General features: G+C 43.2%; 1 protein-coding gene across 1 annotated transcript in view; it reads left to right on the top strand.

Annotated features, from left to right (window-relative positions):
• The window catches only part of LOC139390737 (short transient receptor potential channel 3-like), a 70,963-nt gene that overhangs the window by 25,781 nt on the left and 29,882 nt on the right, over positions 1-15,300 (top strand). The window contains exons 5-6 of the mRNA XM_071138072.1: positions 4,835-4,999; positions 7,773-7,989. Coding sequence (XP_070994173.1) covers positions 4,835-4,999; positions 7,773-7,989 — 382 coding nt within the window. The remainder of the gene's footprint in view (positions 1-4,834; positions 5,000-7,772; positions 7,990-15,300) is intronic.

Raw genomic sequence — 15,300 nt, 5'->3', positions numbered from 1 at the left:
GCTAAAAGTTTGTTGAAATCCCAATGTGTTATCGCTGCACTTTCAACCATTTTAAAAGCACACCAAAGTTCAAATAGGAATACAATGTCAGATATTTTATGTATTTATACAACAGCTTAATGTGTTGTCACTGTGCTTGATCTAATAGCACAACCAAATGACATTGATTACAGTTAGTTTAAATTAGAGGTAGACCGATTATGATTTTTCAACGCCAATACCGGTTATTGGAGGACCAAAAAAAGCCGATACCGATTAATCGGAAGATTTTTATAAATATATTTGGAATAATGACAATTACAACAATACTGAATGAACACTTATTTTAACTTAAGATAATACATCAATAAAATCAATTTAGTCTCAAATAAATAATGAAACATGTTCAATTTGGTTTAAATAATGCAAAAACAAAGTGTTGGAGAAGAAAGTAAAAGTGCAATATGTGGCATGTAAAAAAGCTAACGTTTAAGTTCCTTGCTCAGAACATGAGAACATATGAAAGCTGGTGGCTCCTTTTAACATGAGTCTTCAATATTCCCAGGTAAGAAGTTTTAGGTTGTAGTTATTATAGGAATTCTAGGACTATTTCTCTCTATACCATTTGTATTTCATATACCTTTGACTATTGGATGTTCTTATAGGCACTATAGTATTGCCAGTGCAACAGTATAGCTTCCGTCCCTCTCCTCGCCCCTACCTGGGCTCAAACCAGGGACACATCGACAACAACCACCCTCGAAGCAGCATTACCCATCGGTCCACAAAAGCCGCGGCCCTTGCAGAGCAAGTGGAACAACTACTTCAAGTTCTCAGAGCGAGTGACGTCACCAATTGAAACGCTGTTAGCGCGCACCCCGCTAACTAGCTAGCCATTTCACATCGGTTACACCAGCCTAATCTCGGGAGTTGATAGGCTTGAAGTCATAAACAGCTCAATGCTTGAAACATAACGAAGAGCTGCTGGCAAATGCACGAAAGTGCTGTTTGAATGAATGCTTACGAGCCTGCTGCTGCCTACCACCGCTCAGTCAGACTGCTGTATCAAATATCAAATCATAGACTTAATTATAACATAATAACATACAGAAATACGAGCCTTGGGTCATTAATATGGTCAAATTGAAAACAAAATGTTTATTCTTTCAGTGAAATACGGAACCATTCCGTATTTTATCTAATGGGTCTAAATATTGCGGTTACATTGCACAACCTTCCATGTTATGTCATGATTATGTACAATTCTGGCAAATTAATTAGTCTTTGTTAGGAAGAAATGGTCTTCACACAGTTCGTAACGAGCCAGGCGGCCCAAACTGCAGCATATAACCTGACTCTGTTTGCACGGAACGCAAAAGAAGTGACACAATTTCCCTAGTTAAAATAAATTCATGTTAGCAGGCGATATTAACTAAATATGCAGGTTTAAAAATATATACTTGTGTATTGATTTTAAAGAGAGGCATTGATGTTTAATGTTAGGTACACATTGGTGCGACGACAGTGCTTTTTTTCGCGAATGCGCTTGTTAAATCATCATGTAACGGTTGTCGTCTTCCTCGTCTAAAGAGGAGTAGGAAATATCGGACCAATATGCAGTGTGGTAAGTGTTCGTCATATTTATTACACTGAACACAGAAAACAAATGAACAAGCAAATAATGGAAAACCTAAACAGTCCCGTATGGTGAAAACACTGAAACGGAAAAGAACCACCCACAAACAAGAGTGGGAAAACAGGCTGCCTAAGTATGGTTCTCAATCAGAGACAACGATCGACAGCTGCCTCTGATTGGGAACCATACAGAGGCAGCTGGGACCATACCAGGCCAAACACATAGAAATATAAATACAAGAACAAAACATAGAATGCCCACCCCAACTCACGCCCTGACCAACCTAAAATAGAGACATACCAAAAGGAACTAAGGTCAGGACGTGACACATCACCTGTTTGGCGAAGTAGGCTGTGATTCGATGAGAAATTAACAGGCACTGCATCGATTTATATGCAAAGCAGGACAAGCAAGATAAACTAGTAACATCATCAACCATGTGTAGTTAACTAGTGATTATGTTAAGATTGATAGTTTTTTATAAGATAAGTTTAATGCTAGCTAGCAACTTACCTTGGCTCCTTGCTGCACTCGTGTAACAGGTAGTCAGCCTGCCATGCAGTCTCCTCGTGGAGTGCAATGTAATCGGCCACAATCGATGTGCAAAAATGCCGATTACCGATTGTTATGAAAACTTGAAATCGGCCCTAATTAATTGGCCATTCCGATTAATCGGTCGACCTCTAGTTGATATTACATTAAAGTACATGGTGCACAGATAACTTTCTTGATAAAAACATTAAGAAAACAAGAGATACATTGATTGTAGAAGGAACAAAACTGAACTACCCCCTACGGAGATCAATGTGGAACCAGTTGATAGAGTGACCATCGGAAAGTTTTCAGACCCCTTGGCATACTAGTCAGGATCGAGGCAAAGATGAACGGAGCAAAGTACATAGATCCTTGATGAAAACCTGCTCCAGAGCTCTCAGGACCTCAGACTGGGGCGAAGGTTCACCTTCCAAAAGGACAACGACCCTAGGCACACAGCCAAGACAATGCAGGAGTGGCTTCGGGACAAGTCTCTGAATTATCTTGAGTTGCCCAGCCAGAGCCTGGACTTGAACCCGATCGAACATCTCTGGAGAGACCTGAAAACAGCTGTGCAGCGGCGCTCCCCATCCAACCTGACAGAGCTTGAAAGGACCTGCAGAGAAGAATGGGAGAAACTCTCCAAATACAGGTGTGCCAATTTTGTAGCGTCATACCTAAGCAGACCCCAGGCTGGAATCGCCTAGAGTCGATTATTAGCAAACATTTCTAAAATCTTGTTTTTGCTTTGTCGTTATGGGGTTTCGTGTGTAGATTGATGAAGGGGGAAAAAATATTTAATTTCAGAACAAGGTTGTAACCTAAAAAAATGTGTAAAACGTCAAGGGGTCTGAATAATTTCCGAAGGCACTGTATATAATTCCATATATTTTTTCAACTGGTACTGGGAGACCTTCAGACGATTCTTGTGAGGCCTGTGGGTGTCCTAGAGCAAAACAACAACATGTACGTTCATGAGAGTATCATATTTCCATAGAAGGGTCATAATAGTTTTGTAGGCCAAACCGTTCGGACGCTACAGACAATTCTGTGAGATTGTCCTTATCCTGTAACTGCAAAGTTCATTTTCACCTCTCAACTTGTCCCAGGCTTTTAGTACCTCCCTCACAGTACACTCATCCCACTCATCCCAAAAATGTATGAATGTCACACATTTCTCCCTTTCCAAAGAATCTTTAATAATAGACTCGCTGCTCCTTATTTATAGCCGTTCTGGCGTCGCCTTGATTCCTCATTCAACTGCATAATTAATCTGCCATATTTTCCAATTCAATCTTTGCTAGCCTCCTAGGGAAAAGGGAGAGCTGATGTAGGACAACCATGACATTAAAAATCCAAATGCACAGAGGTGTGTTATTCATTAACCTTGCACACTTGAGGATGGAACTTGTTCCTTACTACAGGTGGTAATGCACCTCTCACTGGCCCTGAATTCACGAGTCTGTGTCTCGAAATTAACTTGAACAAGTGATTCTCTGGGAGCAACAGCTTGGGGGTCAATCCCATTTCGATTCAACAATTAGAATTTGAACTGGAATTGGCCACCACTCCCATCCATTATATTTTTCTTCAATTGGAATTGTGTGTCTATCTTTTCCCATATTATTATCAACATGTGAACCCAAACTATTTACCTCCCCTTGAGACAGGTTGATGTTCTTATCTTGTGGTGTTTGGTCTTTACAGAGCAAATAACCAAATGTTTACTATTTTGAAATGGTTATGGATTGACTGGGCTGGCAGACAGTGTCAAGGAAACCCACAGAGGCCTCCCGGGTGGCGCAGTGGTTAAGGGCGCCAGCTGTGCCATCAGAGTCCCTGGGTTCGCGCCCAGGCTCTGTCGTAACCGGCCGCGACCGGGAGGTCCGTGGGGCGACGCACAATTGGCCTAGCGTCGTCCGGGTTAGGGAGGGCTTGGTCGGTAGGGATGTCCTTGTCTCATCGCGCACCAGCGACTCCTGTGGCGGGCCGACACATCGGTGCGGCTGGCTTCCGGGTTGGATGCGCGCTGTGTTAAGAAGCAGTGCGGCTGGCTGGGTTGTGTATCGGAGGACGCATGACTTTCAACCTTCGTCTCTCCCGAGCCCGTACGGGAGTTGTAGCGATGAGACAAGATAGTAGCTACTACAACAATTGGATACCACGAAATTGGGGTAAAAATTCAAAAAAATGCAAAAATAAAGGAAACCCACAGAGAGAACTGTCCACTTCGTTCATGTCTCGGTGGGTTTTGATTAAACACTTCCATTATAGGGAACACCACCTCCCCAGTTCTTCCCACACCAGCCGCCACTGGCGAAAGCATGATCAAGCATGATCAAGCCTGTTAATGTGATTATATGAGAAGCTCTCTCTCTCTCGCACACACTCACTCACACACATATACACACACAAACCCACTTTATAGGCCCACTTAAAATGCAAATGACCAACCGATGACTGGTGCCTCCACTCCAGCAGTCCCTTTTCCTGATTTCCCCCTGGTGCCTACAGGATATATTCGGAACTGGGTCTTCGTACTCATTTTCCAGACTAAACTGCGTGACAGCCTAGAGGATGAACCAGGCCTGCCACTCAGCCTCTTTTCTTCCCAGACTGCTTGCCCATTGCATTAACTTTTACATTACATATTTTATTTCCGGTTCTCTCTCTCCTCCCCTACAGTTTGTGGCCCACCCCAACTGCCAGCAGCAGCTGCTGACGATATGGTATGAGAACCTGTCGGGCCTGAGGGAGCAGACCATCGCTGTGAAGTGCCTGGTGGTGGTGGCGGTGGCCTTTGGTCTGCCCCTACTGGCCATGGGCTACTGGTTCGCTCCCTGCAGTCGGGTAAGAGTACCACGTCCTCTGACCAAACCGCCGAGTGTCGTTTACCAACCTGAAACACTTGGTCAGAATTCAGATGTAGTCTTGGTCAGAGCAATGTTGATGGAGTATGTTGTTCACAAGACTGCACAAACAAACGTGTATGCTCACACAGCACTGTTTAACCACTTTTTTGATTTGGGTTGAATAAAATATATTGATTCAAAGCGTTAGAGGGGCAAAGTGCAGTTTTTTTTTTACCGTTTTGCCTCATTATTTGTCAACTCATGCACAATGTGTCTGTCCTTCACATCGGAGTGCCGGTGCAGGCTCTTTGCATGTCTTGACCAATCAGATTCACGGAAAACACAGGTCGCGTGGGCCGGGCACAAAGCTCAAGGTATGCTCTCCACTTTCCTCCAGTAATTATTTAGCAAGCGTGATAACACATCACTCCCAACAGACACAAGCAAAAACCTATACACCTAAACATTAGCGATCTAACATGTTGTATTGTATGGAAACGAGACCATTCTTCAGTGTGATCAACTGTAGGCGCTACTAACAACAGAAGCTGCATAGTGTAGCCTACTATGCGCCCTGTCCCTCTGGCCAGGGTAAACAAGGCGGTAACGTTGTGTATTTATAGACCATTTGTTTGTGAGAAAATGTGAATGGGATCAAATTAGGTTAATATTCATACTTGGGCTGACTAGGCCACCTAGACTTTTTTTCTATCCAAAATTATTAGAACGCAGTTATTTACAACTCTACAAAGTTCAAACCAATAAGTATGATTGGCCCTAAACCTGCTGTTTCGAATCTCTCTTTCTTTCTTTTGCTCTCTCTGACCTGCTCTCTCGACTTCTGAATACTCGGCTATGAAAAGCCACCAACTGACATTTACTCTTGAGATGTTGAACTTTTGCAACCCTCTTTAACCAATATGGTTATTATTTGACCCTGCTGGTCATCTATGAACATTTGAACGCGTTGAAGAATAATCTGGTCTTAATGGCCATACTCTTATCTCCACCCATCATAGCCAGAAGAGGACTGGCCAACACTCAAAGCTTGGTTTCTTCCTAGGTTTCTGGCATTCTGGGGAGTTTTTTTTCTAGCTACAGTGCTTCTGCATTGCTTGCTCTTTGGGGTTTTATCTGTATAGCACTTTGTGACAACTACTGATGTAAAAGAGCTTTATAAAATCAATTAGATTGATTGAATCTGATTGCTAATTGTTTTGCAATGTGAAAAGTAATATCTGCCAAACGAGTATAGATATAATTATGGCATGCAAGGCCACCCACCTCCATCATTCCTGCCACTCAGAACCTCACAACTGGAGTATGTCTCGGCTGAAATACATAGACTGTGTTGCGACAGAATTCACCAATTGTGTTCCCTTCAATTATCTAAACTCAAACCAGAGCATATGAAGTGTATCGTGTCTAGCCCGTAGAATGACATATAGAATAGTAATGTATAGGGCCTCTTTTGTCCATGTACCCTAACTCTTCCTCTTAAAAGTAAAACAAAGACATTTACAGCCACCTTTGAATTAAGTAAGTAAGTCTAGGAGTGTGAGTGCATAGTGTGTTTATTTGTTTATATTCACTTACCCTGCTTTTTTCATTTTTAATTTCACCTTTATTTAACCAGGTAGGCAAGTTGAGAACAAGTTCTCATTTACAATTGCGACCTGGCCAAGATAAAGCAAAGCAGTTCAACACATACAACAACACAGAGTTACACATGGAGTAAAACAAATATACAGTCAATAATGCAGTAGAAAAATAAGTCTATATACAATGTGAGCAAATGAGGTGAGAAAAGGGAGGTAAAGGAAAAAAAAGGGTTTTAAAAAGGCCATGGTGGCGAAGTAAATACAATATAGCAAGTAAAACACTAGAATGGTAGATTTGCAGTGGAAGAATGTGCAAAGTAGAGAGAAATAATGGGGTGCAAAGGAGCAAAATAAATACAGGAGGGGGAGAGGTAGTTGTTTGGGCTAAATTATAGATGGGCTATGTACAGGTGCAGTAATCTGTGAGCTGCTCTGACAGCTGGTGCTTAAAGCTAGTGAGGGAAATAAGTATTTCCAGTTTGAGATTTTTGTAGTTCGTTCCAGTCATTGGCAGCAGAGAACTGGAAGGAGAGGCGGCCAAAGGAAGAATTGATTTTGGGGGTGACCAGAGAGATAAACCTGCTGGAGCGCATGCTACAGGTGGGTGATGCTATGGTGACCAGCGAGCTGAGATAAGGGTGGACTTTACCTAGCAGGGTCTTGTAGATGACCTCGAGCCAGTGGGTTTGGCGACGAGTATGAAGCGAGGGCCAGCCATCGAGAGCGTACAGGTCGCAGTGGTGGGTAGTATATGGGGCTTTGGTGACAGAACGTCTGGCACTGTGATAGACTACATCCAATTTATTGAGTAGGGTATTGGAGGCTATTTTGTAAATGACATCGCCGAACGTGCCAGTAGTATAGCAAGGGTCTCTTGCAACGCTCCAATGAATGTTAGTGTTACATTTTATATCTTAAGGGATGTTGTTTGCAACGCTCCAGATTTCACTATAAAAATAATTTCCATAAAGTTAAGTGGTTGTAGCATAGTTACTCTATAGACTTATGGACTGACTTCTCGCTTTGCATCCCACTGACCCCCACTGAAGGTATTACTTGCTATTACTTACCTACTGTATGCAAGTTGAATGCACTGATTGTAAGTCACTCTGAATAAAAGCATCTGCTAAGTGACTGAAGTGTAAATGTGATCCTTTTTATTTGATGTAGCTGGGAAATGTCCTGCGCAGCCCCTTCATGAAGTTTGTGGCCCATGCCGCCTCCTTCATCATCTTCCTGTGCCTGCTGTTGTTCAACGCATCAGACCGCTTCCAGGGCATCAGCACCATGCCAAACGTGACCGTCACTGACCACCCCATGCAGATCTACCGGGTCAAGACCACCGAATTCAGCTGGACCGAGATGCTCATCATGGTCTGGGTCACAGGTGAGACAGGATTTATTTGTTTAACATTTTGTGGTACTGTGCAGGGTTGTACTGCACCAGAGGGGCTTGGAAATGTGTGGTCAGAGGCAAGGGGATAAATCAGAGCCACGTTTCAGGGGCGCATAAAGATTCCATAAAGTTTCAAAGGAGAACAACCTCGGTGATTAAACAATGAAGTTCAACGATGGCTAAAAGTCTAAGCCTCCAGGGGGGGCTTTATTGCTATAGGCCATAGAAATGCATTGAATAACACGTTCATAAATGGAAAAATAGATAAATAAGAAAGCTCAGAAAATATATATGTATATATACGATTTCCATACTTTTATTAAAATTTTTTTAACCAGTACCGAGTTACCCTCAGACAAATCCTGTGACACTTGTGGGGGTGGTAGAGCAAAACGGAGAACACCACTGTGTTCGTGAGTGCCTTAGTAGTTTGTGGCCCAACAGCCGTTTTCGTGATAGGAACCATTTTTGGGATATCGCCTTGTCTGTCAAACAGTGCTGTAAATCTGCCACCTTCCACCGCAGATGCGCAGGCACTTCAATCGACTCTGATTTTATTTTTAAACTGAAAGTAGCTTTTCTCCAAAACCAGTACTTGTGTCAGTTAATTAGTTACCCAACTAAAGTTACCCAGACAAAATTGATTCACTGTTTACCGGATTTTCCCCTCAGAAAAGTGAGACGAGCAGAAAAAAACCCAAATAATAATTAATTCGTGGATAAGGAATAACAGTACTTTATCACATTGTCCTAGGCTATATGGACATGAACAATAGGCAAAATATTCAATTTCAGACTGATTTCATGAGTATTATTAAGACACAAAGTAACATCAATGATGTTATTCTATCATATTCAAACAATAAAAAATACAAAAAAGTGATGCATGAATGTATTATCAGTTCATGAATCTACTTAATTGCATAGCCTAACAAATTAAAGAATGATTGACAATAAATAATTGTAATCAAATTCAAATGTTGATCCATAATAATGAGTGACCTGAATGCATCTCTATAGCCTTGGCGTTAACAAAATATTCATACAAATATGATTAGGCCTCTCATAGACTAGGCCTTTTAGAAAGAGGTTCAATCAAGTTAGATTTGCCAAATTAACATAGCATTGGAAAAAATACATAAATCCAGCCTTAGAGTTTAACATTTCATCATTATCCAAAAGAAAAATGTCATTTATAACATGCACAATTAGAAGCATCAATCTATATAGAGCAAGCGTGACTAAATTCGAGCCTAGAAACTTTGTTCACCGCATCCTCCTTCGATTGTCTCGCCTGGCTGCCACGAAAAGCCCCCACCTGCTGATCTGCACGAAGTGTGTGCGTGCCACTGGCGATGTACTTTGCTCGACATGCTAGCTGTTCTCGGCGGTGCATCATCACTTCAAACGCATTCCGTCGGGCTGTTATCGGTTGGCCTACTACTACTGGTAGTACCGGTAAAAGTTATGAATCGCAAATCACCATTACAACTGACACACTTCGATTTCATCAATCATTTTGACTTAAATTTGGTTGTCCAAAATACTATCAGCTTGACCTGCGTCTTTGCTGATGAATGCCTTGATCTCTGGCCAGTCAAATGGTTAAATTACATTGTTATTTAATCTATTAATCGCTTCTGAAAATGATGCAATAACCATGAATTTAACCAACTGTTTGTTTATAATGAAGGACGTCCTGCATTTAACCTGGACACATAAATAGTAGGTATTTGCGTTGGCTTCAGCCATGACGGCATGAAAAATGAAACATCTGCACGTCGCCTGCAGGTGCGAGTGTGTGTTTCACTGTCCAATCCGAGGCTCGAACTTGATCTGGGCGTGTGATCTGAGGCTGTTTGGTCTCTTGGGCATCAACTTGGGTAAGTCTCAAGGGAGAGCGGACAGGGCATTATACACAAAGAGCCGCATATATTGGCAAAAAAATAACGCATCTGATTTTTACTTTTTTTGGGGGGTGTGGAGAAAAGTGAGGCGGGGCATCCGCTAAACAGTAATTCAACTTTGTTCGGCTAAAAGTTATGGTATCAATATTATTGTAAGGATGAGGAGACCCTCAATGGTATATAGAGCAAGTCAGGATGTCATGTGAAACCATGTGTTCTGATATACTACTATTTAGTTTTCGAAAAGACACTAAAAATATCAACATTCATATACAAATTCCTTAGAATCCCTATATTTACATATATTTACTTTAGACCATATTAAACAGATATATGAAACAAACAATTCAAGATGGCGCCGACAGACATGGCAGCTCTGCTTCTAGCTCCTAAGCAACTAAGCCCAGAACGTTTTTTGGTGTTTTTACATACAGCTGTAAAAAACTTTTGGATATCAGAGCGGTGGTAACTCACCAGCACTACAACCAGGAATATGACTTTCCCGAATTGGATCCTTTGTTCACACCCCCCAGGGCAATTGAACTTATCCCAAATGCTGCTCCAGGATGCCACTGCCCACTTCTAGACCAACTGAGGAGGCAGGCACACCATCTACCGCTTCCGATTATATTACTCTCTGGTGTTCAGACTCTGGACAATAAAGTAGACAAGCTCAGGGCGAGGATCTCCTTCCAGAGAGACATCAGGGACTGTAACATACTCTGTTTCATGGAATCATGGCTCTCTCTGGATATACTGTCCCCGTCCATACAGCCAGCTGGGTTATCAGGACATCGCACAGACAGGAATGAACATCTCTCCGGGAAGAAGGTCTTTTGGTTCACCTGACCTAGAATACCTCACAATCAAATGCTGACCGTATTACCTCCCAAGAGAATTATCTTTGGTTATAGTCACAGCCGTGTGTATTCCGCCTCAAGCCAATACCACGACGGCCCTCAAGGAACTACACTGGACTTTATGCAAACTGGAAACCACATATCCCGTAGCTGTAGCTGGAGATTTTAACAAAGCTAATTTGAGGAAAATGCTACTCCATCCCCCGTGGCCAACGTGAGTAAGAGATTGAAGCGAGTTATCCCTCGCAAGGCTGCCGGCCCAGACGGCATCCCTAGCCGCGTCCTCAGAGCTGGCTGGAGTGGAGTGTTTTCGGACATATTCGATCTCTCCCTATCCCAGTCTGCTGTCCCCACTTGCTTCAAGATGTCCACCATTGTTGCTGTACCCAAGAAAGCAAAGGTAACTGAACTAAATGACTATCACCCCGTAGCACTCACCTCTGTCGACATGTGCTTTGAGTGGCTAGTTAAGGATCATATCACCTCTACCTTACCTGACACCCTAGACCCACTTCAATTTGCTATTGCCATTGCACTGCATACGGCCCTATCCCACCTGGACAAGAGGGGCCCGGGGTCTGAACCCCGCCCTGCGCCCTGTGCCTGCAGGTGGTGAAGGTAGGAAACAACACCTCCACTTCACTGATCCTCAACACAGGGGCCCCACAAGGGTGCATACTCAGCCCCCTCCTCTACTCCCTGTTCACCCATGACTGTGTGGCCACACACGCCTCGAACTCAATCATCAAGTTTGCAGACGACACAACCTTAGTATGCTGATTACCAACAATGACGAGACAGCCTACAGTGAGGAGGTGAAGGACCTGGCAGAGTGGTGCCTGGAAAATAACCTCTCCCTGAACATCAACAAAATGAAGAAGCTGATCGTGGACTACGGGAAAAAGTAGAGTGAGCACGCCCCTATCCGCATCGACGCAACCGCAGTGGAGAAGGTTGTAAGCTTCAAGTTCCTCAGCGTATACATCACTGATGATCTGAAATGGTCCACCCACACAGACAGTGTGGTGAAGAAGGCGCAACAGAGCCTCTTCAACCTCAGGAGGCTGAAGAAATTTGGCTTGGCCCCCAAGACCCTCACAAACTGATGGACAATTGAGAGCATCCTGTTGGCCTGTATGCAGCCCACGACGCGGTTAGTCATTGTGGCTGGGACCGCGGATTGTCCCGGGTTTGTGGCTGTCTAGATTCCTGCTGTTTGTTGTTTCCAATTTCCCCTGTGACCTGCCCTGTCTGGAACTGTGAGGAGTAACAGCCTAACATACGTTGCTAGCTACCATGACAAAGACCAAAGCTGGCGGGAGTACCGTTGAGGACAGTGCCAGTGGTGTCTCTCTATCGCATGTGAAGGATCTTTTAAACGAACAAAAAGAGGACTAAGCAGTTACAACAACAAGAAAATAGTTTCAAGTGTTTTGTCCAAATACTCGTGGATTCTACTAATACAAGAATGGACGACCTGACCAGAGAGGTCCAGGATCTGAAGAAGAGTCTCCGGTCATCCTAGGGTCAGCTCGATGAGTTGAAACAGGAGAACGGCAAGATGAAAGCAATCTGTAAGTCATTGAGAGAGGACATCAGTCCTGTCTGTGAATCCATGATAACAATGACAGATAAATCAGACTCTCTCAATGGACAATCAAGGCAAAACAACATGGTTGTGGAAGGAATTGCAGTATCTCCACATGAGACCTGGATGGAGACTGAGGACAAAGTGAGGGAAATGTTCTTTGAGAAATTGAAGATGGACTACAGGAATATTGAGGTGGAGCTCTCCCACAGGACTGGAAAACCCACCACCGGCCCAGGTGATAGGCCCTGGCAGATAGTGGTCAAGTTCCTGAAGTTCAAGGACAAGGTAGCTGTTCTGGAAAGAGCCAAGAACTTGAGAGGAATGTATATCTTCCTCAACGAGGACTATCCTGAAGCTGTGCGCCAGAAGAGGAAAGAACTGATCCCAGCCATGAAAGCTGCCATAGCGCGTGGGGACATTGCGTACATCCGCTACGACATGCTCATTGTCCACCATCTCTACCAAAAGCCTGGAATTGATGAGAGAGCCAATCCTATGGGTTCATAGCCTCAACCCCACAGCGCACACACACCAATTGATCAATGGGACTGCTGAATGTATATATTTTTTCTCTTGCTTTGTCTGCTCTTTTCAATATTATGTCTATCTGTGATAAGCTACCTGGGAAAGGGCTGAAAATAGCCCATAATAATATATGTAGCCTTAGAAATAAGGTTCATGAAATCAATAACTTGCTAACATCAGATAACATTCATATATTAGCCATTTCTGAGAATCACTTAGATAATTAATTTGATGATACATCAGTAGCAATACAAGGATATAACATTTATAGAAGAGACAGAAATGCTTATGGGGGAGGAGTTGCTGTATATATTCAGAACCATATCCCTGTAATGCTTAGAGAAGATCTTATGTCAAGTGTTATTGAAGTGTTGTGGTTGCAGGTTCACTTGGCACATCTAAAGCCTTTTCTTTTGGGGTGTTGCTATAAGCCACCAAGTGCTAACAGTCAGTATCTAAATAATATGTGTGAAATGCTTGTAGCGTATGTGATGTAAACAGAGAGGTCTACTTTCTTGGGGACCTGAATATTGACTGATTTTCACATCAAGCTGTCCGCTCAAGAGGAAGCTTCTTACCGTAACCAGTAATCTGGTTCAGGTTATTAATCAACCTACCAGGGTGTTTACAAACACTACAGGAACAAGATCATCCATGTGTAGCAATCACATTTTACTAATGCTGTAGAACTTTGATCTAAAGCTACTGTATATCCGTACCCATTGGATGCAGTGATCACATTATAGTGGCTACATCCAGGAAAGCCAAAGTTCCAACAGCCTGGCCTAAAATAGTGTATAAGAGATCATACAAAAGAGTTTGCTGTGACTCATATGTGGATGGTGTTAAAAATATGTGTTGGTCTGATATGATTAATGAGGAGCATCCAGATGCTGCACTTGATGAATTTATGAAATTGCTTCTTCCAATTATTGATAAACATGCACCCGTTAGAACTGTTAAGGCTCCATGGATTGATGAGGAATTGAAAAACGTTATGGTTGAAAGAGATGGGGCAAAAGGAGTGGCTAATAAGTCTAGCTGCACATCTGACTGGCTGACTTACTGCAAATTGAGAAATGATGTGAGTAAACTCAACAAAAAGAAGAAGAAACTTTATTATGAAGCCAAGATCAACGGTAAAAAGAATGATATAAAAAACAGCCAATAGGGAGGAGGTCAGAGACCTGGCTGTGTGGTGCCAGAATAACAACTTATCCCTCAGCGTAACCAAGACTAAGGAGATGATTGTGGACTACAGGAAAAGGAGGACCGAGCACACCCTCATTCTCATCGACGGGGCTGTAGTGGAGCAGGTTGAGAGGTTCAAGTTCCTCGGTGTCCACATCAACAACAAACTAGAATGGTCCAAACGCACCAAGACAGTCGTGAAGAGGGCACGACAAAGCATATTCCCCCTCTAGAAACTAAAATGATTTGGCATGGGTCCTGAGATCCTCAAAAGGTTCTACAGCTGCAACATCGAGAGCATGGTTGCATCACTGCCTGGTATGGCAATTGCTCGGCCTCTGACCGCAAGGCACTACAGAGGGTAGTGCGTACGGCCCAGTACATCACTAGGGCTAAGCTGCCTGCCATCCAGGACCTCTACATCAGGTGGTGTCACAGGAAGGCCCTAAAAATTGTCAAAGACCCCAGCCACCCCAGTCATAGACTCTTCTCTCTACTACCGCATGGCACACGGTACCGGGGTGCAAGTCTAGGACAAAAAGGCTTCTCAACAGTTTTCACTGTAAAGGTCACTGTAAGGTGAGGAATTGACACCTGTTGTATTCGGCACACTTAACAAATACACTTTGATTTGATTTAGGATAGATATAGGTCTGTAGCAGTTTGGGTCAAGAGTGTCTCCCCCTTTAAAGAGGAGGATGACCACAGCAGATTTCCAATCTTTGTGAATCTGAGACGATATGAAAGAGAGGTTGAACAGGCTAGTAATAGGGGTTGCAACAATTTTGGCAGATCATTTTAGAAAGAGGGTCCAGATTGTCTAGCCCGGCTGATTTATAGGGGTCCAGATTTTGCAGATCTTTCGGAATGTCAGCTATCTGGATTTGGGTGAAGGACAAATGGGGAGGCTTGGGCGAGTTGCTGTGGGGGATGGAGGGCTGTTGATCGGGGTAGGGGTAGCCAGTGGAAAGCATGGCCAGCCGTAGAAAAATGCTTATTGAAATTCTCAATTATAGTGGATTTATCGGTGGTGACAGTGTTTCCTAGCCTCAGTGCAGTGGGCAGCCGGGAGGAGGTGCTCTTATTCTCCGTGGACTTTACAGTGTCCCAGAACCTTTTTGAGTTTGTGCTACAGGATGCAAATTTCTGTTTTAAAAAGCTAGCCTAAGCTTTCCTAACTGCCTGTGTACATTGGTTCCTAACTTCCCTGAAAAGTTGCATATCACGG

Source organism: Oncorhynchus clarkii, chromosome 31, assembly GCF_045791955.1.
Source record: "Oncorhynchus clarkii lewisi isolate Uvic-CL-2024 chromosome 31, UVic_Ocla_1.0, whole genome shotgun sequence".
In the NCBI taxonomy this organism is placed as follows: Eukaryota; Metazoa; Chordata; class Actinopteri; order Salmoniformes; family Salmonidae; genus Oncorhynchus; species Oncorhynchus clarkii.
The sequence above is the reverse complement of the archived record's forward strand: the minus strand, read 5'-3'. Positions and strand labels throughout refer to the sequence as shown.